Source organism: Hipposideros armiger, unplaced genomic scaffold (assembly GCF_001890085.2).
Source record: "Hipposideros armiger isolate ML-2016 unplaced genomic scaffold, ASM189008v1 scaffold_440, whole genome shotgun sequence".
In the NCBI taxonomy this organism is placed as follows: domain Eukaryota; kingdom Metazoa; phylum Chordata; class Mammalia; order Chiroptera; family Hipposideridae; genus Hipposideros; species Hipposideros armiger.
In genome coordinates this window covers 1,002,182-1,027,927 of record NW_017731790.1, presented here as the reverse complement: position 1 = coordinate 1,027,927, position 25,746 = coordinate 1,002,182, and the positions used below count along the sequence as shown (strand labels likewise).

General features: G+C 45.9%; 1 protein-coding gene across 5 annotated transcripts in view; it reads right to left on the bottom strand.

Annotated features, from left to right (window-relative positions):
• CCDC93 (CCC complex scaffolding subunit CCDC93) overlaps positions 1-25,746 on the bottom strand; it is an 86,809-nt gene that overhangs the window by 4,916 nt on the left and 56,147 nt on the right. For all 5 annotated transcript variants that reach the window (XM_019665346.1, XM_019665347.1, XM_019665350.1 and 2 more), the window contains 11 exons: positions 22,363-22,425; positions 18,421-18,494; positions 17,175-17,256; positions 16,177-16,248; positions 14,780-14,833; positions 12,830-12,892; positions 10,924-11,032; positions 7,345-7,427; positions 5,248-5,285; positions 3,080-3,164; positions 609-722 (listed from right to left, as the gene is read on the bottom strand). In XM_019665346.1, coding sequence (XP_019520891.1) covers positions 609-722; positions 3,080-3,164; positions 5,248-5,285; positions 7,345-7,427; positions 10,924-11,032; positions 12,830-12,892; positions 14,780-14,833; positions 16,177-16,248; positions 17,175-17,256; positions 18,421-18,494; positions 22,363-22,425 — 837 coding nt within the window. The remainder of the gene's footprint in view (positions 1-608; positions 723-3,079; positions 3,165-5,247; positions 5,286-7,344; positions 7,428-10,923; positions 11,033-12,829; positions 12,893-14,779; positions 14,834-16,176; positions 16,249-17,174; positions 17,257-18,420; positions 18,495-22,362; positions 22,426-25,746) is intronic.

Below are 25,746 nucleotides of genomic sequence, written 5' to 3'. Positions count from 1 at the left end.
GGAAAGGACATGGACAAACGCAACCCAGCGAGTGCTGGGTGTTGCACATGCCCGACAGTGATAGGAGCTTGCCTCTCTCATCTGACCCAGCAGAACCCACCAGTGAGGAACCTGAGGCTTGGGGGCATAGGTCATTGCCCTCGTGCACAGCCGGTAAGTGGCAGAGGTAGGACTGCAAGCCAGGCCTGGCACATTGCAAAGTGCGCCCTCTTCTCAGGTGGCTTCTTAAGGCCCCTCCCTATCCTAAGACTGAGGGGAGGGAAAGTTCCAAATCTGAATCTATAACAAATGCTGTTTCTAAGTGGCCCTTGATGGGGGCTGATGATGCCATTTTATGAGTTTAATGTACTTACTAAGTGTTAAGAAAATGAAAATAAAGATGTGATGTCTCTTAGGACATTCGAGTCGAGCCTCAAGATGGCCGCAAAACAACACAACCTTGAACTACCTGGATGCCACACTTTACTGTCACATCACACTGCTGACTTGCTATTTCCCATTACAGACCAGTGGGAAACCAAAGCATTGCTCTGGTTTTTAAAGGCTCACCTGGAGGTGAACATAAATCTCACCTTAGCCTTACATGCCTGGCCCAACCATCCTCTTACCTCCTTGAACTCTTTCACGGTCTTAAAGTATAGCCTCTGTTTTTCTAACAGTTCCAAGTACTGGTCATTCAACTGGTCTCTTCTCATTTTGTTCTCTTGCTTCTTCTTTTCCATCTGTTGAAACATTTTGGGAAATGGTAATGAAAAGGCACGTTCTGACAACATCTAAAAGGCAACTACTAGGGCCGGCCGAGTGGCTCAGTTGGTTAAGAGCTCGCTTAAGAGTGCAAGCTCTGAGCAACAGTGGTTCGAGTCCCGCCCCCACTGAGCTGCCAACAGGTGGCAGGATGGCTCAGCTAAAAAAAAAAAAAAAGGCAACTATTACTAGTATTTTCCTTCTTTGTATCATTTTTGAGGTTGGTTTATTATTTGCATGAGATTGCATAAAGGCTCTATAATTTATTCAGCACGTCTCCTATCATTGAGCATTAACTGTTCCTTTCTACAAACAATTTGAAAATCAACACGTTGGTGGTTCCCAAAATAGCTCTGGAGGGCTATTTTACCCCCCAGAGGACACTTGGCAACATCTAGAGACAGGTTGGACTGGCAGAACTGTGAGGATGGGGTCCTGCTGTATCTAGTGGTAGGAGCCAGGGATGCTGCTAACCATCACACAACCCACAGGCCAGCCCCCATACAACAAGGAATTACCCAGCACTGCGGTGCTAACAGCATGAAGCCTGGGAAGGACGGCGAGAAGGAGGGGTCAGGCCACCTGTTCCCCAGGAAGCCATCTCCTAGTGAACAGGAAGGGGAAGCCCAAGGAAAAAACCCAGGAAGTTCCTGTTGTTCTTTACTCTGAGCGGAAGTAGCTCCCAAGGAAGAGGGTGGCAGGGAAGAAAGGCCCGTCACATGGAGACCTGGGTTGTGACAGGCTCACGGTTGGCCAGGTTCGCTGTCCTCCACCGGCTTCACCCCCACATCCTGAAGAAGGGGCTCCGTTCGCTCTCTGCAGGAGGGCCTGTCCCGCTGGGGCAAGAGTCCAGCCCAAGGTGAGTGCTGCCTCACCTGTGCTCTCATTTTTGTGGATGAGAAGTCCTGACACTAGCGACATTTTTTTTTTCTCTTCTTTGACATCAATTAACTGAAGTCATTAATGGGGAGATTAATATTTCTCTACAAGGAAAAGGATATGGAGAGCTGTGTCCTCAGTTCATCTCTTGTGAGATGAGATTCCGGGCAGCCTGAATGTGTCTTTTGTGAATTTTTTTTTTTTTTTTAAAGATTTTATTGGGAATTGGGGGAGGGGAACAGCGCTGGAGAATCGGGGAAGGGGAACAGACAAGTTGTTGTCCTTTTGTTCTTCAGTCTAGTTGTGGAGGACGTTGCTTCACTGGCCCATGTTGGTATTGTGATCATTGCGCTCTTCCTGGGTGAGGCAGTCGCTTGCCGGCCATTGGAAAGCCGCTCACGCTGGCTGCTGGCCACTTATGGCAGCCCACTGCAGCCTACGCCGTCACCGGCGACTCACGGCAGCCCAGCTTCAGGTTGAGCTGTTGTTCACCATCTTAGCTGTAGAGGGTGCACTGTCACTGGTCCTAATGTGGGATCCGAACCAGGGCCCTGCTGCTCAGAGCTGGTGTCCCAAGTCAACTCTTAACCAACGTGCCACTCGGCTGGCCCGTGAATGGGTTTTTATGATGGCAGGTCCCACAGACAGTCCTTTCTTTCACGAGTTTACATTCCGGCATTACTCACTGAACCACGCTGCCCCAGATCACAAGAGGAGATGCCCTAAGTCCCCAGGTGGTTTTACTGCTGTGCCGAGGATCAGTCTGGTGTGATACATTTATTTCTTAAACAGGACTGAAAGCAAGAAACATTTGGAAGGAGTGAGGGTTCACCTGGTTCTGGTAGTAGGGAACTGCAGCTGGGTCTGGTTTCCACCGTCAGCGAGTCTGCTTCACTGACAAAATGGGCACGTGCAGAGCCACGAGACGAGGGAAACCCCATGCTGCTCCCAGACTGGATGATTCTCTGCAAAGCTAACTCGGAACTCCCACACCCCTTTTCAGTCCCTCTATTTTCTCTTCTGGCTTCTGAGGCATTCAATAGCCTCTCACTTTCGTAGAACTGAGTTCAGCAATTATTTGCATTTTTTATAGAAAGTTCCTGAACACTACAATGCTTTCAAGATCCTAAGGAATGAATGTCAGGAACCAGAGATCCAGTGAGGAAGCGACTCTGGGCAAGAGAGGAAGGTGCTGGGGAAAGTGGGTTTCCTCACCTGTACGGTGGGTATGACAGGACTCACTTAAAAGGGTGTTAGGAGGCTTAGCACAGTGCTTGGCTCATACTGCATATTCAGTCATGGAGCTACTGCTAAGAGCTGCCTTGGAACCACCAGTGCAGGCAGCCCCCGGAGATGGCGCCGCCCACTTCCAGGACAACCAGAAGCTGTTCTTCCAGGGCCTTCTCCATCACCACTATGAAACCCGGGCCCCATTACACAAAAGAAGACATCTGACCTTCATTCTACTTTGCTTAATTCCTTCTACGATCTGTTCCATCTGACGTAAAAACTGGTCCCGGGCAGCAGGGGAAGCCATGGCTCTGAAAGAAAAACCAGTAGAGGTGTGACCAGCACACAGGGCTCTGAGAAAGGAGGAGGCACCAAGTCAGCCCTGTGCCCACATGATGCCCCAAGAGGCAACAGGCTTTAAGGCAGGTTGGACTCCTGGGAACCCGGGGTCCCAGGCAGTTAACAACCCTAAACTCTGAGGAAGGCATAACAATTAGCCTGGTTTTAATAACTGAATATTAATCTTTCTTACATTTTCCTATAATTTACTTAAATAATAGACATTTTCTTAAAGTAAAATAAAATGTCACTAAAATTAATAAAAGCATTTTTGACTTTGAATGATAGCAGGTACTGCTTAAGAAATGAATTCCATTTAGTTCTTAAAACTCTGAGGATTTGGAGACACTGCTCAGGATTAGTAGACATAGTCTGAGATTTTCTTAAAACCGGGGTACCTGGGCCAGCCGAGTGGCTCAGTTGGTTAAGAGCTCGCTCAAGACTGTAAGCTCTGAGCAACAGCGGTTTGATTCCCAGCCTGAGCTGAGCTGCCGCTGACCTGCCAACAGGTGGCAGGATGGCTCAGCTAAAAAAAACAAATAGAAAAACCAGGGTTCCTGTTTCTAGAAGCAGCAGCTAAAGGAGGAGATTTCCTGACATCCTAAAACATTTCCTTTCACCTCCAGTTCCACAGGAGTGAAACCAGGAGTGTCAGAGCACAGGGATACAAGGACTGAGAATTCTTCCAAAGAACGGCTGCAAGCAGAACTTGTCACAAAAACACTCACACTGCAACTCTCTCAGTTGTCAGGAAATAAAGATGAAGCCACCAGTTTTCGACATGTCACAAGGTTGTAAGTCACTAACGAATCTTCTCAGGAAGCTTTGGGTGTTTTGTTTGTTTTTAATTAGAAATGAAGTTTAAAATCTAGAGCTTGTAAGCCATTACAATATTAGTTACTGGTTACCTGGCAGGGGACAGTACTAGATTTGTACTAAGAGAAGAAGCCTGCTCTACAGAGAATAGGCCCTCAGTTGCCTGGATGGGCCAGGGGCCAATGTGTGTGCTTGAGGGCTGCTAGGATCTGGGTACAGGTAGGCCTTGCCATCCAATTTTTGGAGAAAAAAAATTCACATCTAAATAAAGTAGTTTAGAGGATGCACATTAACTTAAAAAATAAAATGTACTACCAAGATTTTTAAAAATCTTTAAAAAAAATTCTATAGATTTCATTATCTAAATTTCAAAACATTTATGTCCTCAAGAACAAACAGTGTTTATCTAAACAAAAGTAATATGCAAAGAGATTATACCATATTTTGCTGTATATGATGTGCACTTTTTTGCCCAAATTTGTGAGGGAAAAATAAGAATGTACATTATACATTATAATTCCGTATCTATATAAAAGTTTTGAATTCTTTTATTTATGTTTATGAGTTAAAAGTGTAACTCTAGAAATCAATGATATCCGTATGCAAAATAATAGCCTGGAATACAATAATCGGTTTTGTTGAAGTTATAATGAACTTGCAACGAACGAGGAAGAGTTCTTGGCCTTCTATGATGAGTAAATAGTTGTAAATTTGTTATTGGCACATAGAATTTCTTATACTATGTATCTGTTCTTGTGCTTTGTAATTATTTGTTACATAAAATTTCTTGTACCATAATGTTAAAGAGTAAATGCTAAAATTCCTTTATAATACAAAAAACAAGTACCTAAATGTAAACAAATAAAAATTTGAATTAAAAAATTAAAACAAAAAATTTTTTTCCCTGAAAATTTGGGCCAAAAAAGTGGGTGCACACTATACATGGCAAAATATGGTAGTCGTTAAGCATAGTCAACTTATTTGAAAGTTAACTTTTTCCTAAGACATTCCTTGGTGTGTTCAAAATTCATTCTAATATCATTGTGTTTCTGCAAGAACTCAAAGACTATGTAAACCAAGACACATGTGCTCTTAGCAGTGGGGTGAAGGTGTCAGAATCACATACCTAGCATCAGTTTTGATCACTCACACTAGGGAGGAGGAAGGTGAGTGGACAGACAGTCCAGGGCACACCATGGTTCTGACAGGGAGGAGGGCTGACCATCGGACAGTACTTACTGTGAGAAGTTCTCATGAATCGAGTTGAGCAGGCTAATCTGAGGAACAACAACAACAAAAAAAGCTGTAAGCAAAATGTTGAAAGATCCCCGTGCTGCCTCAACCACTGAAAGCCTGTCCTGTCTCTGGGTAGCGCTTTTGATGGAGATGAAAGTAACAGGAAAAAAAGAGCAACACCTTCTCAGTTGCCTCGTTTTACCCAGAGAATCTACCTTGGCATGTATGGCCACAGGAATGTGGGAAGAGGGCTCCCTGAAGGAACCTGAATCCAGCAGAGAAGACACTAAATTGACGTGAGGGCTTTTTGGGGAAACTGCCACCACAGACCTTTCTATCTTGCGAACACTGCATTTTATTTTCAGGGCTATCAGCTTAGCAGGAGGTCAGTTTGGGTGAGGAGTGAGAACAACGTTCCCCTCCTACTTCTCCCCATAAAATCTTCTGCCAATGTGGCCAGCTGCTGGGCGGCTCTGAGTTCCCACAAATGCATCATTTACCGCCTCCATTCCCATGCAAACTGCCTGAGCCTGCAGTTTCTATCTGCCTGTCCCTCTATCTGCCCCAGTGATACAGTCCTAGGCAGGGCTCTGAGTCCGGAGAAACTAGAAACCTAGTTCCTCTTTCTGGCTGTGTTACTAACTCAACTTGCGAGCTCAGGTTCACAGTCTGTAACATGGAAATGATATTCTTGTCCTTATGACTCCACTGGGATGTTTGAAAGCTAAAATATCACAGGCATAAATAGATTTGGAATAAATGCACAATTTATTCAAATGCAAAGTTCTAACTGTGTTAATATGGCTTAGAATTAAACAGCCCTGCTCCCCTGCATACTCCTAGTTTTTAAATGAATGCAAAAACTTCAGACATTGCTGATGAAGGAAGGTCAATGGGCTCAAGAGGCTGGCCTGTCCCTAAGTTAGGTTTAGTTTAGCAAGTCTTTCTCATCCCAGGCAGCAAAATTCCAAGGTCAGCACATGTAGCAGAGCTATTCCCCAGGTCTGACCTAAATCCCACCAAATCCACTCAACTTATCTACTTAAACGTTTATCAAATGCCTGTTATGTGCCCATCGCTGTGCAAGGCCCTGGAAACAGAGAAAAACAGAACTCAACTCCTCCTCAAGGAGTGCCCTCTAGGAGTGAGATTTATCTGGTGTGATGAACAGGCAATAAAGGTGACAATAATTAGATGCCTCCATGTGGGTTCGGTAAAAGATACATCCGTAATACTGCTCTTGTTAAAGTGGTAATTAGTGCAGGTGTCAAGGTGAGAAACGGAAACAAATTCTGTCAACCTCAAGGTGAAGGGCGCGCAGGAGCTAAGTGTACTGAGCACCACCACGCTCAAAGGGCTTCGCATTTCCCATTCCGCGTCCATCGTAATCACATAAAGCAGATGTAGCCCCATTTTCCTAGTGAGGAAAACAAGGCCAGGCTACACCCGTATCTGTCTGACTCCAAAGCTCATGCTCTCCCCGCCACACTGTGCTGCAAGTGTGAAGGCCGGTACTGTTCTTTTCATAACCATAGCTGGACACCCTGCCTCAATCATTTGTCATTCAACTTGGGGATCCCTGAATCATGAACAGATTTAACCTGAGAGTCAGAGTAATACACAGTGGCTGTCAGTGCCATGTGAACCCTTTTCACTCCTGCTTTGAATTTTACAATCCTTTTAGGCCATACCTCTGTCTGCCACCGATGATGAAATAGATTTCCCCAGGTAAACTATGACAAGCTTACCACCCCCATTTCATTTGGCTGCTTCCTTCATTTGAAACTTAAACTAAAGTTTCTCCCACTCGAGGACCCTATCCATATGCACCCCCAAGCTTCCACTGCTTCTCTGAATGATGCCATTTCTCACATGGCACCAGGAGACAGCTGTCCACCAGTCTCACTTCACCCCCGACAACGTGAGCTCCAGTGGCATCTTGCACTTTCTGACTCCATCCCAGCACTGGGCATACAACAGGCACTCCTTCTGCTGAAACTGGATGGACCCCAGACACAACGTTCATTTAAACTTCCTGGGCTCAACAGCACCAGTAGCTGCTCATCTGATGAAGTATTTTCTTTTTATAAAGGTTCTTACCTCTTTTTCCAAATAAACCTTTTTATCGTCCAGGGTATTATATAAAGTGAAGAACTGCTTGGTTTCTTTGTGTACTGCTGAAACTATAAATGCAAAGAAATCAGTACATGAGTAAGATACATGAAAATGGCCCTAAGCACCCTCCCTCACTGCGGTGTCCCCTCAACCCCCTTGCAGGACCCAGGCCTGTCAGGGCTGGCACTCTTGGCCTGCTGTCTGGGTGAGAGCCCTGCAGGGCACAAATGCCTGTGCAGAGCTGCTGCAGGCTGATGGCAAGTTACCAGTCGTGACTGGTCTGGCCAATAGGAGGGGTTACAGGTGTGGGACAGGTGAGTTTCTCAGAAGTCCTTCGGGTGGGGAGTCCCGGGAGGAAGGTGGCAAGGATGAGGAAGCTGCCATGCCACCTCTTCCTGTTTGTGTGGCTTCCTCCCTTTCCACACTCCCCAGGGGCCGAGCCACAGCTGTAAACTTTTCTAACTCCCATTGTTAAGACAGGCCTATTCAGTAGACCCTCCCAGATGCCTCCTGATGAATGACTCGCGCCTACCCAAGGGCAGAATACATGCTAATGAGTGTGTATTCTCTTCCTTACCCCTGTGCATATGACGAAGGGGCACTTATTATCAGGGCTCCTGACATCTTTACCTATACAACTACTCAGCATCTCAGTCCACCTCCCCTTCTTCACTCTTCCTAAAAGAAGAGAGACTAAGGAGCAAATGGTCCAATTCCAGGACTGAGAGTGCCATATTCACCAGAGAATGAGGTCACTGAGGTGAAGGGTTCCTACCCAAACTTGCCCGTTCTGCCCCTTCCGCTCTGTTGCTGGGTGGCTGGGCAGCCCCAGTGGCTCTGAGCCTAAGTGACTTCCTTACTGCTCTAATTTCCATAACACACAGACGCCCAGAGAGAGATAAAATCTCCAGGCCTGGGTTCAGTCAGTTTTTTTGTTTGTTTGTGTGTTTTTAGAGGAGCAGAGATTTTTATTGGAGTGAAAAGTACAGCTCTCTTATGAGAGGGGGTACCAGAAACTGGGAGGCCCCTTGAGCCTGAGCTCCAGCACAGCTGTAGTTAAAGATCCTGATGCCTAACAGTTATCAGGCACCAGCCAAGACTACAGTGGGTTCTGGTTTTCCATGGGCTCCGGCTCCCTGAACACAGGCTCCTGCTGGAGCAGCACAAGCGAGGGAGGCACAGCAGGCCTGGGCAATGTGGGTTTCCTTGGACAACTCCCAGTCACATTTAAATCTGATTCTTTAAACCAATCATTGAACTTTTAACTTTAATACCCAGTAACAGCTGTGTCTCCCTCCAGCACCGCAGCTCAAAGATGAATGAAGGTCAGGGAGATTTAGCTGAACATATTTGGTAACAGAACCTGATACAAGCATTTTGATGCAACGGTTAAAAATGTTCCCAACATCAAAATGTGTATTCCCAGCATCTAATTTGTATGAAAATCACATCATGAACTACTCTATATAAAGTATAATTATTGCCGAAAGCTCTAGAACAGTGGTACTCAATCTGGGCTGAAAAAGGGAGTCACCTGGGAGGGAGCTTTCAGTGTCCCATGACCAATGAAACGATATTTTCTGAGGGCGGGACCGGGTGATTCCAAGCAGTAGCCAAAGTTGACCATCACTGCCATAAATAAACCAGTCAACTTTTAGCTTTATTGCTCAGGAACACACTGTCACCCTTACTCCATCCAGCTCAAGCACTGCGTGGGGGACGCAGGTATTTGATAAATTTTTTTAAATGATGTAGATATTTTGGTGCAACTGATTGAAAATGTCTTTGGTGTAAAAATGTCCTATCACAAATGACTTTAACATGTGAAGTTTAATCTGTGAAAGATACAGATGCAAGGTATTATTCTTATTAAAAGCTATAAGGTAGGCAGAAAATTAAGCGGAAAGATTTAAGGCAGAAACTATTCACGCCTGTCCCCATCATCTGAGTCAAATGTGAGCACTGGAAACATCCTGAGCTCGGTGGGCAAAGGCACGTGGATGGAAGCGCAACTCTGGACTCCCGTGAGGACAGTTCTCTATGCCTGAGAGGCCAAGAACTCAAGGCATAATCTGAGGTGGGTTTTAAAGAAGAGTCGTTTTGCCAAGTGGGAATGGCAGGGCAGTGGCAACTGGACTTGGGGACCAGGTCACAGGCCAAGACGCGGATGGCCTCCTGTGAGGGGTGAGGCACTGAGGGACTGCAGGGGAAGCCAGCCAGTGATGCCAGCCCAGATGATGCAGGACTCTATCAGGGAATTTAGGATTCCGAAGATTATCCAACCGGTTATGGGGAGTTATTAAATATCAGAGGTCTTACAGCAAGAGTATAAATGATCCAATGTATGTTTGAGAAAGATCTCTTAGGCAAGAGTGCAGGGAAGGGGCTAGACTCTGGACAGTGGTGAAAAGGTGGCTACAGAAGTCGTCCAGAAGAAATGGACTTGACCACTCTCAGAAACAGGGCTGGCAGAGCAACGTAAGTGTGAGTGGACTACGGAGGGCCCAGCTGGGCTAGACAGTGATCCCAGGGACCGAGAGGGAATGCAAGGAAGGGAGGCTGCATCCAGCTCTGTACCTGTAGAGTCTGAAGTGTCCAGGGGCCATGGGAGAACGGGAGCCTAGAGGAAGGGGTGGTGGTCCAGGACCCGTTTAGAGAGGATATCTGAGCTGGGTCTTGAAGGATTTTGTCAGACAGAGGAGAAAGGGTCCCAGACACAGATAACGGGAGCGGGGGGAGGGGGGGGTGTCAAGGCCTCAGGTGTCAAAGTGCACGGCGTGTTCAGAGGCAGTGTGTGGACTGGTGAGGCCAGAGTGTGGGCTCAGAGCAGGAAAGGGGTCCCCAGGCAGCCACTGAGACTGGGAGGATCCAGGCAGAGTAAGGAGAGAGAGAGGCTTTATTCAGTAGGCCCTAGAGAGCTGCCGAAGATATGTCAGCAGAGAAAGAAGTGACACACTCAGATGTGTGGATGAGAGACCCGTAGAAGGGGCTGCAGACCAGCTAATGGTCCTTCAGCTCAGCTATGAAGCAAGTAAGAACAGGAGTGGTGGTAGCAGTGGAAACAGAAAGGCAACCTCAGCTCTGAGGGCCACGCTGAGCCTGACAAGATGTGGTCACTGATTCAGGCTGAGGGCGATCGTCCCGGATTACCAGGTGAATACGATGCTGTCAAAGGCAAGGACCACATCAGCCAGCAAGTCTGAGAGGACACTGTGCAAGGACTGACCCCGAGATGCTGGGGCTACGACGCTCTGTGTAATGCTGGCAAGTAGATGGGGAGCTCAGGGAGTCCAAGGGCTGACTGGGATGAGGGCTGGTTCGAAACAAACTGTCCACACACAGGGCAGTAGGAGCACCCCAGTGCTGCTCCCGGGATTATGGGTCACCAGCAGGCTACATGGATTGAGTGTCGAGTGGGCCTAATGATGAAACAGCCCTTTTCGGTGGTGGCTTTCAGGGACTGCACTGAGGCACACCCCACCACGCTCAAGTGGGACAAAGCCCCTCGCCTCCTGTCCCTCCCGAAGCCAGCCTTGACAGCGTGTTAGTGGTCGATGCACCTACTCTGGCGGTAGAGTTCAATAAATCTCTTCTGATACTGTATTAGCTCGGCTCGGCTGGGCACTTCATCAATCTTGCGATGCATAATTGCTATTTCTCGATTCCTTCGAGCCTAATGCAAAAGGGAGAGGAGACAACACCGTTTGGTAGGCCTTCCACGTTCTCTAGGAGCCAGAGGCATGGCCCCCCACCGCTGCCTGAGCACGTCCTGGAATGCAGGCCCCAAATTCTGCTGTTGGCTTGAGGGCCCCATTTCAGGCTGCGAGTGACTCTCCACCTTGCAGTGGAGAAGGTGTGGCTGGAAGCGGAAGCTACAGAAGGCCTCCGCTCTGGTCCGCGGGAAAGACGGGTTTCCCATTTTGGCCAAGGCTGCACTCCCCACCCCGCCACAGGAGCTCAGGCTCTGACTCCTGTTTTGTTTTTTCCCAGGAATCTGAAGACACAATTATTTGTTCTTTTTATGGTATCTTTTAAAGCTCTCCCTTTCTACTGGCTCCTCATTAGCATTTAAATGTGTTCAAGTCCATCACTCCTTAAAAAAGCCCTTCCTTACACCACACCTACACGGTGATGACACCCAATGTCCAGCCCAGACTACGCTGCGCATCAGACCCAGCACCCATCCCTGCTTAGACACTGCTACATAGGTGAGTACCCCAACCTTTAAAAGCCCCAAATGACCTCAGTAACACTTAGTCATACTCTCACTCCCTTTATCTCAGTGAATAACACAGTATCCACCCTACTCCCCGAGTCAGCACTGCGAGCACCACTGTCATCGTCGAGTCCTCTTTCTCTCTCGCCCATCAATTCCATCGGATGCAGCTTCTCGGTCTCTCCCCACAGTTCATTTCTGTCCATCCCCACCAATCGTGCCCTGGCTTAGACCCTTAGGACTTGACTGCAGCTTCCCTCTCGCCAGTGGGAAGTGGCACACAGTTTGCAATTTGCATGTAAGCTCTCTTGTACTTTGATGTATACAGATGTATCTTGGTCCTCCAAGAGCCAGCCAGCTCCTGGAAAATGGGCCATCTCATTGGCTATTCCCGGGACCTAATGCAACACTAAGCATACAGCGAGCACACAGCCAAAAAGGTTCCAAGTACACAGCTGTACTGTCCTGATTTTGTTGAATTCTGCGTCTCTTTAAAGATTAGCACAGTTTGTCCTTGTTACAAGACAAATCTGACTTACCCAAATTTAACCAAGCAGCCCAGCAAAATGAGCAAGAGCCAGCGACAGGAAGAGCAGGGTCCCACCGGCCCTGCAGCCCTTCGGCCACTGCCAACAGAGCCTGGCCTTTCCTCCCGGAGAACAGAAAGAGGGCTTGGGCTGCCGCGCAACACGAGCTAGCTCTGGGCTTCTGAGCTTCTAGGAGCCATTTGCTGGCAACATGAGGGATTCTACAATGTGATTCTGACTGTGTGAATTTAGCTTTAGAGCCAACTCTAAAACCTACCTCCCCCATAGCTGATGTCCTTCTCATCAACCTCCAGGGTTACTCAACTAAGACAGCGAAAATGGGAACTTAATTTCAGAGGAAAAGTTCAATAGTAGACAAGAACATTAGAACTTGAATCCTGGCTCTGGCATTTACCGGCGGCTGACTTTGGTCAAGTACTTACCGGATTTGAGTCAATTTCTTCACATAGAAAATGAGGCTAATACCTACTCTCCACCTAGGGTGAGGATCGAATCAAACGAGACTATCATGAAAGTACCATACCAACGTGAGGCGTTATCATTATGGTCTTAAACCACCAAGTTACCCTCCGAATAGAAGACTGGCAAACAGCAGCCTTAGTCCCAAGTCTTCAGGTCTCAGAGGCTGAGACTTTCTAGTTCTGCGACAGGACACGCATACCTTGCTAGATGCAGTGTATATTTCTGTGTTATTGTTTTTACTCACCTGTAGTAAACGGATCTTGTAAAGTTTCTCTTTCTCTATATTATACTGTTTGTCTAGGTCTTCCTAAAAATTGGAAAAAGACACAATTATCTGGAAATAGGAAACTTTCATTCTTTGATGAATTCTTTTGAAGTTGAATGTTTTTAAACCACATCTCCCCCGTCCTCAGGCCCCACATTTCTTAAATGGCCAAGTTTGGGGTCTGGGTCATATGTCATGTGAGACCTTTGACCCCCTTTCACATCCCTTTATAACAACTCTTCCTTCTTCTGGGATCCAGCCTGAATCCAGTGTTTTTAAGTGAAGGATCCCCGAAATCCACGTGTCCCCCCCCTGCCACCACTAAAAACAAACCATAATGAGGAGGAGACAATCCCGACTTAAAGAACCTACTGTCCTCTGTGTTTGGAGGTGGTGCTGGTTTGCTTTTTGTTTCTGTTTAGAGCCACACTGTCCAATATGATAGCCACCAGCCACATGTGACTATTTAAATTTCCATTAACTGAAATTTAAAAAAGTCAGTTTCTCCGTTGCACTAGTCACATTCCAAGTGCTCAGTAGCCACATATAGTGGTTACCGTATTGGACAGGGCAGATACAGAACATGTCCAGCATTGTAGAAAGTTCTTTTGGAAAGAGCTGAATTAAAAGAAAGAAACTAGCTCCTTCCTGAACCCAATGAGGTAAGAGACATAGTTTGCTGAGTTAGAGAAAGCTACAATGAGGTCAGAGGTGCCCCCATCCCCAGCACACACAAACAAACACACACACAGACATAGACAGAGAGAGAGAGCGAGAGAGAGATAGAGAGAGAGAGAGAGAGACAGACACAGACACTATACAATTTCCACAGGGCTGAGCTGTGGGTAAATCCCACAGGCCTCACCACAGGAGTCCTATTCTCTAGACCAGGGGTCGGCAAACTGCGGCTCGCAAGCCACATGCAGCTCTTTGGGTATGTTCCGTCTCAAATGTTTGCCCACCCCTAGAAGAGCCAATCCTGTCCGTGACAACAATTTAAAAATTATTCGAGAGCCATAAATATATTTTTACATAATCACCATTATGTGAATAATATCCTTTAAAAAATTTATACATGAAACTATGATAGTTTTCTTTTCATTTTCAATTTTACTTGAGCCACATGTACGTACGTACTCAAAGAGCCGCATGTGGCCTGCGAGCCGCAGTTTGCTGACACCTGGCGGCTCTTGCGTCTCAAAAGTTTGCCGACCCCTGTTCTAAGGCTTCTGAGGGCACAAAGCCAACAGAAGCCCTGAAGGAGGCAAACCCTTAGAGGCTTCCCTGCTTCTCTTCCTCCTCCTCTCCCTTTTTTCTTTCTCCTGGAGGTGTGCTGGAGTGTTGGAAAGCTGGGAGCACCAACTGAACTCACAACAGGGGTAGGCAAACTACAGCCCAAGAGCCAAATCCTACAGTCCTTGGGCCAAATTCGTCTGCCTATTTTTGCAAACAAAACTTTCTTGAGACATAGCCACATCCTTTTATTTACATATTGACTATGACTAGAATAGTGAAGCTGGCCCACAAAGCTAAAAATACGTATTATCTGCCCCTTAGAGTTTGCTGATCCTAGAATGTTGTACCATAAAAAGGGGCTTTCCCTTCTGCACCGCCCCCATCCCTCGGCCCACGGGCTGTGACCAGCACGGACGGCCAATGCAGGCCTCACCCCTTCTCAGCAGAGATGCCAAAGGAAAGACAGACGCCTGCACAAGGTGCTGGGAGAAAACTCCCCAGAATGGTGGCCTTCAGGGCGTCCCGGTGAGATCCTGCCTGCATCTGAGGGGCCAGATGTGGCCCTGAGAGCCTGCAGATGAGGAGGTGGCCACAGGGAAAACTGAAGTAGGCAGGAGAAACTCATGAGAGAGTATAAAGCTGGCTGCCACACCCGAAGAGGACATGGCAGTCCTGAAAAGGGCAGGTACTTACATTATGAGTCATCACAGGGGCGAGGGCATCATGCGGCTCTCCGCTGGAGAGGGCCTGAAAAGATGAATAGTGAGAAACGCCCTTTTGAGGAAGGTGAACGGAATAGAAGCTGAGAGCCTAAATGTAGGAAGGGGTGGGGGCAGGGGACAGTTTACTGACCATGTCTGGTCAGAGAACAGAAAGGGAATAGCCCCTATATGAGCCCCCAGATTTTAAATTGTTCTTAAATGTCTGTCAGTTACACATGAACAAGCTAAACTTGACTTTGAATGTGAGTAATAACCTCTCTAACAAGATGTGATTGCTGAGAAGAGAAACGGGATCCAAAACATCTGAGATTTGTGCAAACTCAGAAGCTGACTGAGCTGATGATTTGGGCATCAACGGTTCAAAGTTTTGGAAACGACTGGAAAGACAGGCTGTGTGACAATGATCCCAGGACACCGCTGTGCCGGCATGGTCAAACTCTGCTATTCTCTGTGCCCGTCCTCACAGGCGGAGGAGCTGTGTGGCCTGGCTGAAATGACACAACCCCAGCATGCAGGGAGAAGGCATCTCCAGCTGAGTACGGCAATGTCCTGCGCAGTCCCTCCCTGAGCGTGTGTGCGCGCGCGCACACTCATTTTGGTCAGCTTGGGCAAGTCCCCCCACCCCCCCAGCCCCAAGTTCCCCATTTCTACAAGGGAGAAGGTGCAATTGCTGAGATCTGAGGCTACATCCAGCTCGTGCATCCTAAGCACAGGGATGCTCAGGAAATAACCTTTGAATCAAGTGTGAGAAGGGAGAACAACACAGCGATCCTTACACTCTCACTTGGAGAGAGAAATACTTTTTTTTTCCATCCCTGCATTATAATTTAAGGCTTGATGGAAATCCACACCAGCTCCTTGGGAGATCGAGTCTTTGTTCAGGGAGCCAGATGTGCTCCTTCAGCCCTGAAAGCTCCTGCACTGCTGGGGCTCTGATACACTGCTCCGTTTCCTACTCAGTGCTGCCTTCTAAGGGTGGGGTACGTCTCTGGGCAGAAGTGGAGGGTGAAGTGAGTAAACTGGTACCAAAGGTAGAGAAGATTAGGTTGAGTGGGAAACAGAGCTCCGGTGAAACACCGGTTCCCTAAATGCAGGGAGAGGGAGGATTTGTAATCTAGTAATTCCTGTCTGGGGTGGCTGCTGTCCACACCCACTGCTGCTATTTACCCACCAGAAGGGAAAGGAGAGGGATGGGAATCTAAGAAAATCAGGTGATGAAACCAATTGAGAAACGTGTGTTCAGAGGACCAGGTTGAAGAAACTAGTCCGTTCTAGCATCAGACTTTTGCTGGTTAGTCCTCTAGGAATCTTCACCACGTAAGTCACAGCAGCACCTCACAGTCGCCAGGACTCCTTCAGGGCTTTTACCTTTTCTTCTCCACCTGGAGCTCTCTCAGCTTTCAGATTTTCAATTTCCTGCTGTAGCCGTGTCATCTCCTCCTTTAAAAGTGATATAAATATTCATGAAACTTGGAGAAGCTATAACTGAATCCAATTATTTAACTTGATTCAGAGTCTTATTTTCACATTCTGTGAATTTATGCTAGGACAAAAAGTCCATTAGGAACTAGCTGCCCTGATCTCCAATTTTCAGCCTGGGAAAGGTTTTTTCAGGAGGCTATAGGCAGCTGTATGTCAGAAGGGCCCATCTATCTAGAGGGTGGTGAGGCACGCAGTAATCACTGGGACATGAAATGCATGGGCAGCTCAGAGCCCACTTCTAATCGGCCTCTCTTCCCTCTTCTCCACAGGCCTGTCCATCTTTCTGGTACCCTCTAGCCTGCAGCCCTGCCTCACCAAGCCCCTCCTCCACTTGCCAGCCTCACTGCTCTTAAGTAGAGCCAGCTTCCAGAGCTCCTGTGCCAGAGTGGCCTCTCTTCCTCTGGAGTGCACACAGACCTCTCGGGCCTCATCTCCTATCTCCTGCTATGGTTGTCATGGTCACCTGTGCACACGTCACCCCCACTACTAGACAATGAGTTCCCAGATGGCAAGAACTAGGGCTTATACACGTGACAACAAGACACCCAGGTTTTCAGGACAGCCCTGATTTTATATGATGTTATTCCTTTATACTTTATAAAATTTTCTTTTAAATGCATTTGTAAAGTAGAAAACACTGTAAGACTATGCTCTCCAATTTGGGGTTTGGCAGACCGGTTACTAATCTAATGTACTTCTGGTGTCCTTGGAGTGTACCTCCCATAGTTCTCTATTCATCTCACACAACTGACACATAACTGCGTGATGAATCTACCCTTTCGACTGCACTTGGACAGGGTTTCACAACAGGACAAGGAAGGGGGAGAGCAAGAGATTGTACAAGAGTCCTGGTTTAATGTCTGCAGACACCAAGCCACACTTACTCGACAATGTGCTTTAAACTCCTGTTCCTGGCTTTTCAGCTTCTCATTCATGGCTACAAGTGCTCTCAAGTTCTGTAGGATACTGAAGAGAAAAGACCGAAAAATGACACATGGCAAGCCATTATGATTTTATGAATCATAGCTAAAACGAAGTCCCCGGCTAAAAAGGGACTCCCATTTTAATTTCCTTTGTCACTCTCAAGTGTCTAATGGGTTCTCCACAAAAGATAAAGACTACCGTTTAACTGACATTATTATTCATTTATATGCCAGAGTCCATTAGCCTACATGCAAACAAAACAGAATCCAGAATTGAAATGTCACCTGCAGAAACACCAATGAGTTTCAAGAGTACTGGGTATACTTAATGATACCAATTTCTTGACAGTACTCAGAGCATAAACGGTATGGAAAAGTGTTTTTAATATCCGTTCTGAAAAGGAAACAAGTTGCTAGAGGTCATTAAACACACTAATTTGAAAATAAAAATGTCAAGTATCTAACAGTACTTTGCTTCATATCATGACAGAAGGGTTTCTAATTATAAAGCCAAGTAAGCTGTGGGTACGTCTTTGCTAAAAATGTCTATCAAACCCGGAACTGCTCAATCTGTGCCTGACTGATTTCACAATTTCATTCAAATAAGTGACACTTAAGAGATTTTACTACCCAAATGGTCTGATGACAAAAACATCAAATGTAAGTGCTGCTTATATGTAAATTGTCTAAAGACAATTACTTTAAATGGGAGGAAAAAAAGCCAGAAGCTTTTTGGCAGGGGTTGGGGTTGGGGGAGAGGGGCAGAAAAAAGACCACCTTTACTCCTATGGAGACACGGCTAAAACGAGTGCTGTGAAAAAAACTGGTACCAATGGTTGACTCCCGGGAGAAGTGGGCGGCTGGGGGGACAGGGTGGGAGGGAGACTTTTTACCGTATGCTGCCTTGTACTGTGAATGTGTTATTTAGGTTTTAAAAACAGAACAATGAAAACACAAAGCCCCAAACACATTGCTTCTGATCCCCAGGGAAGTGGGAGAAAGGGCTGCCTCTGCCGCCCAAGCACATCTCAGCACGTGCTCGCTGACAGGAGCATTCTGGGTCGGCACGTGGATGAACTGACCTGTGAGACGAGCCAGAAGCATGACCTCGGGCTCCTTCATCCTGTGCGCCAACCAGTTAAGCCACCAGGTGCTGGCCAAGTCACTCGCTTCAAAGAGAAAACGCACACACGCGGAAAGCCCTTACCTTGGGTCAGCTTTGGATTCTATCTTCTCGAGGGCTGCCTGTTCCTTGTCCAGTTTCTCACTATGACTGTTCAACTGGAAGAGAGAAGGGAGGCACTGCTGCTAGAGATCGGGGAGTGCAGAAGAGTGAGTGCTTGCGTTCCTCCCCCTGGTCCCACCTGTACGCCACTTCTGACAGGTGGCTGAGCCCACAGGATTGAGCTAGACACTGAGAAAACAGGTGGGCAAGAAAAACAGGACGGGCGTGGAGGGACAACATGGAAAGGCCAGAACACGACCCTTCCTGACACGTACTGCTGGTTAAAGAAACCTTGGCAACGGCTTTCAATCACAGCAACAAATAGGTGAAAAGTCCAAAGTAATGTTGACAGCAGGTGCCTTTCGGTGGGAAGAGGGAAATAAAAGGAGTGGCTGTGAGACAGACCTGGGTTTACGTTTCAGAATGCCATTATTGTGGCTATTAACAGGGACAGGTTAAATCTCCTATCTTCCTAAATAATGTCACCTCCATTTTCTGAGTCAGACAGTGAGGTTTTTAAAAAGGAAATTTTAAAGAAACTTTAAAAATAAAGTATAAATTATAAAGTGTACAGTTATATCATACAATAGAATACTAAACTGCTATTTTTAAAAAGAAAAATGCAGCTGTTTTGTGATGATCTCTACTATTAGGTGAAGAAAACAGGTAGAAAACCACAAGTATAATATGCTTCTAATAAGTATAAAGGAAGGTATACATTGAGTGTACACCTGCATTGAGGAATATGCATGTTACTTATATATGCAAAAGGTATTTCTGAAAAGATTCACAGAAATTAGCTGCACTAGTTCTGAGAGGGTAATTGAGTGGCTGAGTTAAGGGAGTGTACTCTGTACTTTTTGAATTTTGAACCATGTGAATGTGTTACCTATTAAAAAAAAAAAACAAGTTGAAAAGAGTTCCAAGGGTTCTAGTTGAAAACAAAAGACCAGGCACAAGTTGCAGCAACTCCTTCTTGCCTCGAGGCCTAAAAAGCCCAGATTGTTATGATGAAACACAGGAGGGGGTGCCTCAGGGACAAGAAAGATGGCAAAGGGCCAGGAATGGCCTGAGGAGGCCTGCTGTGTGGAATGAGCAGACGCAGACAGAGGGCTGGTCTGCAGGGCTGAGGTCTGTGTCAGGGACTTCCACCAGCTGCGCTAAGCAACTGGCATGGCTCCCTTTACCTAAGAGTTACCCCAAGAGCCGGTGCTCGAGTCGCAGGAGCAGAACAGGGCCCCAGCCGGCAATCCCGGGAGGAATGGGGAGTTCTACGGCCCCAAATATCAGTTACCACTGGCTGATCCCACCAAAGAGTAGGACCCATTCTTTCAGAATAATCACATGAAGCAGGCTGCATAAAATGGATACAGAATTCACAGAGTTGCTAACAGGAAATTTCAGAATCAAAGATAGGCACACCCCCAAGTATTATGGCACATCTGCAGCAAGATAAAACCATAATAAAAGGTGTGTCAACTCAACATGAATTTTGATCTGAAGAAATAGTTTATAGATCAAGAAAAACTTTAGATAATCAATGCCCTTAGAGAGACAGGACAGGATACTGCATATATTAAAAAGAACCAGCCTCACACACAGGAAATTAAAGCCGTGACTGCTGAAAATGAAAAGTGGACAGGCCAGTGCCTGGTGGCCCCTGCACTGGCCTGCTTCAGCGGTGTGCAGCCTCCTTGCAGGTGCCACACGCTGTCACCTGTCCTCCACCTTCTAAGCCCTGCTTCATGTTTCCTAAGTTTACTGGAAAGACAGGTATCCCGCTGTTTGGTGCCCCAGGTTATCCTGGAAGGGCAGGTGTTGATGAAAAGGTAAACCCTGGGAAGACTGTGTTAAAGGGTTCGGAGTACTTGTTTCACCCCGTGTTTGCCATGACGAGATAAGGAGACTGAGGCCCAAAGACAAAGTTCGTTATTTCTTCAGGGGCCTGATCTTCAGTATTCTGACCAAATCAGGCTTCTTCCTACGTTTTTTCAGAACTAGGTTTCATATAGCTTCCAAGTTTTGTAGGTGGGAATTGGTGTGACTGCCCTATGAGACAGTAAGCTCTCTGAGGTGTTCGGTGCCCGACCGCCAGCATGGCCTCTCTGCCTTAGTGTCCCCATCTGTGGGACAGGGATGGTAACAGTGTATTGTCAGGGTTGCTGGAAAGATTCAAGGACTAATACAAGTGACGTGCCCGGAGCCCACTCAGCATATAGTTAACGTTGGCGGCTACTATCATTTGAGGACAGAAAGACTATCTCTCATTGTTGACTTTAATCACACCCTCTACCTTTCTAGCACATAAACCAACTTGAGTTTTCAGTACAAAAAGCCACTTCATAGCCACTTAGGACTTACATCCTAAGGCTTTTAAGTGTCTTAGGAAATTGATATCAAGATATTTTAATCTCTTCCAGACTGTTATACAAAGGCTGATCCATGACTGGGCTAACCTCGAGCTAGGGGCTCCACAGCCTTAAAGGTAAGACCACACAGCAGGAATTTCCACCCCAGGGGTTTGTTATCTAAGCAATCTGTAAGGGATGTGGTCACAGAACAGCAGAAAGACAGCTGATCTGTCCAAAGGCAACACAGGCGTCTTTAGAGAGAAATTTGAAAAAATTAAGTCTGATTCCTGTGCCTGCCCTTTTTAAATATTCTGACAATAACCAGAGACTAGTCCAGGTGAGAATTAAAAAGCTTTGTCGGGCTTACAAGTGCTGCATATTGCTATAAATGTAAGAATTTTAAATGGGCAAATTTCATGTGAAATTAAAAAAACAAAACAAACTGGGGACTGGTTTGGTTTCAGAGGTGTCTTTGAGGACCGGTCCTTTTTCCACAGGTCCAGAAAGTGGGGCCCTTTGTACAGAGAACAGCTATAGCCCAAGTGCCAAAATCACAGAGAGAGCTTTTCTGATACAAATGAGAACCGTTCTATGGAAATGCAAGGGACAGGAATATCTCCACTCCCCCATGCCAGAGCTGGCATCAGAGGCGGTTGTTTTCTTTGCCTGGTTTCCCAGGAAATCAGGAGTGGGAGGCAAGCAACACTCTGATGCTGATGTGAGATGGCACACTCCCAACCTGGACTGGAAAACGATTGAATGGTTCAAGATATACCAGCAACCCCTCCTCCTGAGAGTCCCTCTCCCATCTCACCTAGGTTGGCTTCAATGGCAATTTTGAACAGCAAATTATGTCATCCTGTGGTTCTTACAAACAAGAAACGGTCTCTCTCAAGGAATTCTGTATTCTGGAGCTATTCTACAACCTGCTTGAGGAGCAGGGATACTTACTGGGAAGGATCCTATATATTCTTCTGTGTGGCCCGCCCCCGCCTATCAGGCCTGCCTTCTTCAGGGAACCTATCCTGACCGTTGGAGCCCCAGTGATCCCTCCCACCTAGATAGATTGCTGATGGTTTAGACGGGGGATGGCAAACTTTTGAGATGGAAGAGCTGCCAGGGGCAGCAAACTGTGGCTTGCGAGTGTGTGGCTCTGAAGTAAAATTGAAAATGAGAAGAAAACTATCATAGTTTCATTTATAACATTTTAAAGGATATTACTTACATAATGGTAATTATGTAAAAATATATTTATGGCTCTCTAATAATTTTTAAATTGTGAGGGACAGGACTGGCTCTTCCAGGGCTCAGCAAACTTTTGAGATGGAACGTACCCAAAGAGCTGCATGTGGCTCGCGAGCCGCAGTTTGCCGAACCCTGGCTTAGAACATGTCGACATGGATAAACTGATGGCCTGGGTCAGGCACTGTCATGGGATTGTCCAAATGGACCTGAGCCCTGAGAAGGGGATCACTGCTCCACACAGACCGATCGATGACACACGGCATTCCATGAATAGTGCAGGTCAAAATGATTCTTAATGAGGCCCAGGGAGAAAGGAAAATCTGCTCACCTCTGTCAGCACTTTCTTTGTTTCATCATATCTGGCTTGTAGGTTGGTATGATTTGCCTGCAGCTGTAAATGAAAGAAGACATCTGCTCTTATTTGATCCTTATAACACAGATATGGGTGACACCCCCATTTCATAGATGAGAAAATGGAAGCTCAGAAAGACTTAAATGTGGGGATTTTAGAAAGGTTTCCAACAACAAAGAAAAAACTCATGATTAGTATCAACTACACTTGAGGTGACGCACTAGGTATTCTGCACAAATCCTATTACTGAATCGTTACATTCACTGGAAGAAGACATTATCCTTATTTTATAGATAAGGAAATAGGCCAGATGGGTTAAGCTACTTGACTAAAGCTTCAGAGCTGATAACTGATAAAGTCTGGATTCAAATTCAGGTCTGATTTTTCTGTATGGCTACAAATGATTCAGTTAACCAACTTGCCCATTCGCAGAATACAAACTACAGTTCAGTACTCAGGATTCTAGCACAGAATAAGGCTGGTTGGCCAACAATGCAAGACAGAAGGAAAGATTCAGGACTTCAACAGCAAGAGAAAGAAAACAAATTACCTTTACTGTCAAAGTTACATAATTGTAAACTTCCGTCTCAAAAATGTCATTTCCCTTTCCTTACTATAAAGGTGTAGCCTTGTGTGTCTATGAACTTTTAGAAATTAGAAAACATTTCATTAAAAAAGCTCAAAGGGTTTGTACATTTCTACTTTTGAAAAGGGGAAGTGGCAGAAAACCACCGTCAGACTCTTCGTTACCTGTGTACAAATTAACAAATCTTATCCTATATCTCAATGAGTATTTCAAAATAACTTGCCCCATCAACCCCTGAACCTACAAGCAGCCTACTGAGAATTATGTCATCTTCAGAAGTCATTAGTCTTCAATCATGCTTCTTGTTGGCAGTCTTCAGACTGATGAGTGGTCACACTTCCAACAAGGCCTATCAGAAAGCCAAGTCAAGCAGAAGGCGGAAATGATGAAGGAGAAAAGCAGGTGGGCTCTGGCTTCTCCCTTTTCAAAGGGGGCCATCTGTGCAATGAGAACTTTTATTAACCTGTTTGTGTAATTGGTAGATGAGAGTTTTCTGGAGAAAGCGTCCCCCCTTGAAATCCGAGTGATTTAACTCTTGGCGCTCTTTGGGACTTGAGGAAGGGGTCCCGGCATTTTCCCACCTGCTTCACCCGCCTTCCTGCCCACCTCTCAGCCCTGCATCCATCCACCCAGCTGACCTTTACCCAGTGCTCTGCTGAAATGAGGTGGCGGGAGGAGACTACGAACATGACACAGTCCTTGCCTTTAAGGAGCTGGACTAGTAAATTGGGGATTAAAGGATGAGCAAAGCAGGAGCAGAGACAGGCCCAGGCAAGGCTCGAGGAAGGAGTCACCTTACTCATCAGGGAATTCAAGGCAGGCTTCGCCAGCAAAGACTCACACAAACTGAATCTTGGCAAGGAAGCAGAAGTGTGCTAAGAAGGGAAGACTCACCTCTTTTCTAATTAATTTAACTAATAAGAGTTTTCTTCATCTCCTCATCTGACCATACTTGCTTAAACAGGAAATGTCCCAATAGTTGGGCTTAGTTTTCATCTTGCTAGAGTCCTCCATGATTCTACCCCCATTTTCTTCTTCATCATTAACCTCTACACTTAACGCACGATTCAGCTGCTGGTTAACACTTTCTTTCTGGATTCCTTTCTTTCCTCAGATTCAGGTTTCTTCTCAAACATCTAGCAGCTGCACTCCAGTTTTGTGCCACTGCAGCAGATCCCCTGGTGGGACCACGATGTGTTCTGGACTCCTTCTCTTGCTTTTACCCTTCCCTCGTTTCTCTCCTGGGCTAAGGCCCTCTCCAGGGTTCTCATCTCCAGGGCATCTTGGTTACTTTCCACCTGCATTACCGTGTAGGAGACGGTCTTGGATTTAAAGTTTAGATTCTCTCATATACTATTGGTAGAAGTATAAATTGGTAAGATAATTGATGAATAATTTGACAGTTCCTAGCAAAATTGAAAATGCATGTATTTTTTTGATCCAGCAATTCTACTTCCTAAAATCTATCTTAAGGAAATACTTACATATTTGCACAAAGATGACTGCATGAAGATATTTATGGTAGCATAAATTTGCAATTGGGAAGAAAAAAAAATCCTGGAAAAACCTACATAGCCATGAATAGGGGACACATTAAATCAATTACAGGATATGCATACGTACTGTATCACACTATATAAACAGTCATTGGAAAGAACGAGATAGATCTCTATGTTCAAATCTTGGTTCCACTGTTAACACACTGTGACCACAGGCAAAACTACTTCACTTCTCTGTGTCTTAGTTTCCTTATTTGTAAAGTGAGGGTAGTAACAGTACCTCCTTCATAAGGACATTGTGTGAACCAAATGAGTTAATTTTAAAAGGCATTTTGTAAATACTCAGTAAAAAAGTCCTTATTAGCCACTATTATTAGTAATACAGAGATATCTGTGATAGAGTTAAATGAAAAACAAACTCAGTTTTGTAACCAGACAACCTACTGTCCCCAAGTGTTTGCAAAGGCCTAGAGAATGGAGGCTGGCTCTAAGGAGTAGAGCATTTTTATCTTTATATAGCTCTATACTATTTGGTTTATTTATAGGAAGCTTGTAGATTCCTATAATTAAAAAATATTGGTTAAAGCATTTAAAAATTGATAGGGACAGAAAAAAACGCATTGTAGTGTGTGCAGGTGAGTGCACGCGCGCACGCACACACACACAGCACATGCTCTCATCATGACTCGCTATTCTGTGCCCAGTGCGGTGGACGCACAGGGCTGGAGGAGGCGGCTAGGGAGGCAGTCGAGGAGAGTAAGAGTGGAAGGGGCTAGGACTGAAGTTCCAGAGACCTGGATTCTTGATTTTTACACAAAGGGCGTGTTGTTTGCTGCCCCTGTGCCTTCCGGCAGACAGAATCAGAGACTAGGAGAAGACAGAAAAATTCTATACACCAGCTGACCTGAAGGTGAGCAACCTTTTGTGGCAGGGCAAATATAGGGACAATAACAAAGTTTGAGAGGCTTCAGATTTTTTTGATAGGACATTCCAAGTTAAAATGGGTTTCTGGAAACAAATTCATATTCTTATAGTTCAAATTGTTTTCTGAGTAAAAATGTTAATGAAAATGTTGACGGTTTTTGTTTTTTTTATTTTAATTGGGGAATTGGGGGATGGGAACAGTGCTGGGGAATTGGGGGAAGGGGAACAGACAAGTTGCTTTCGTTTTGTTCTTCAATCTAGTTGTGGAGGACGTTGCTTCACTGGCCCAAGTTGGCACCATCACTGCGCTGTTCCCAGGCGAGGCAAATCAGTCGCCGGCTTCTGGACGGC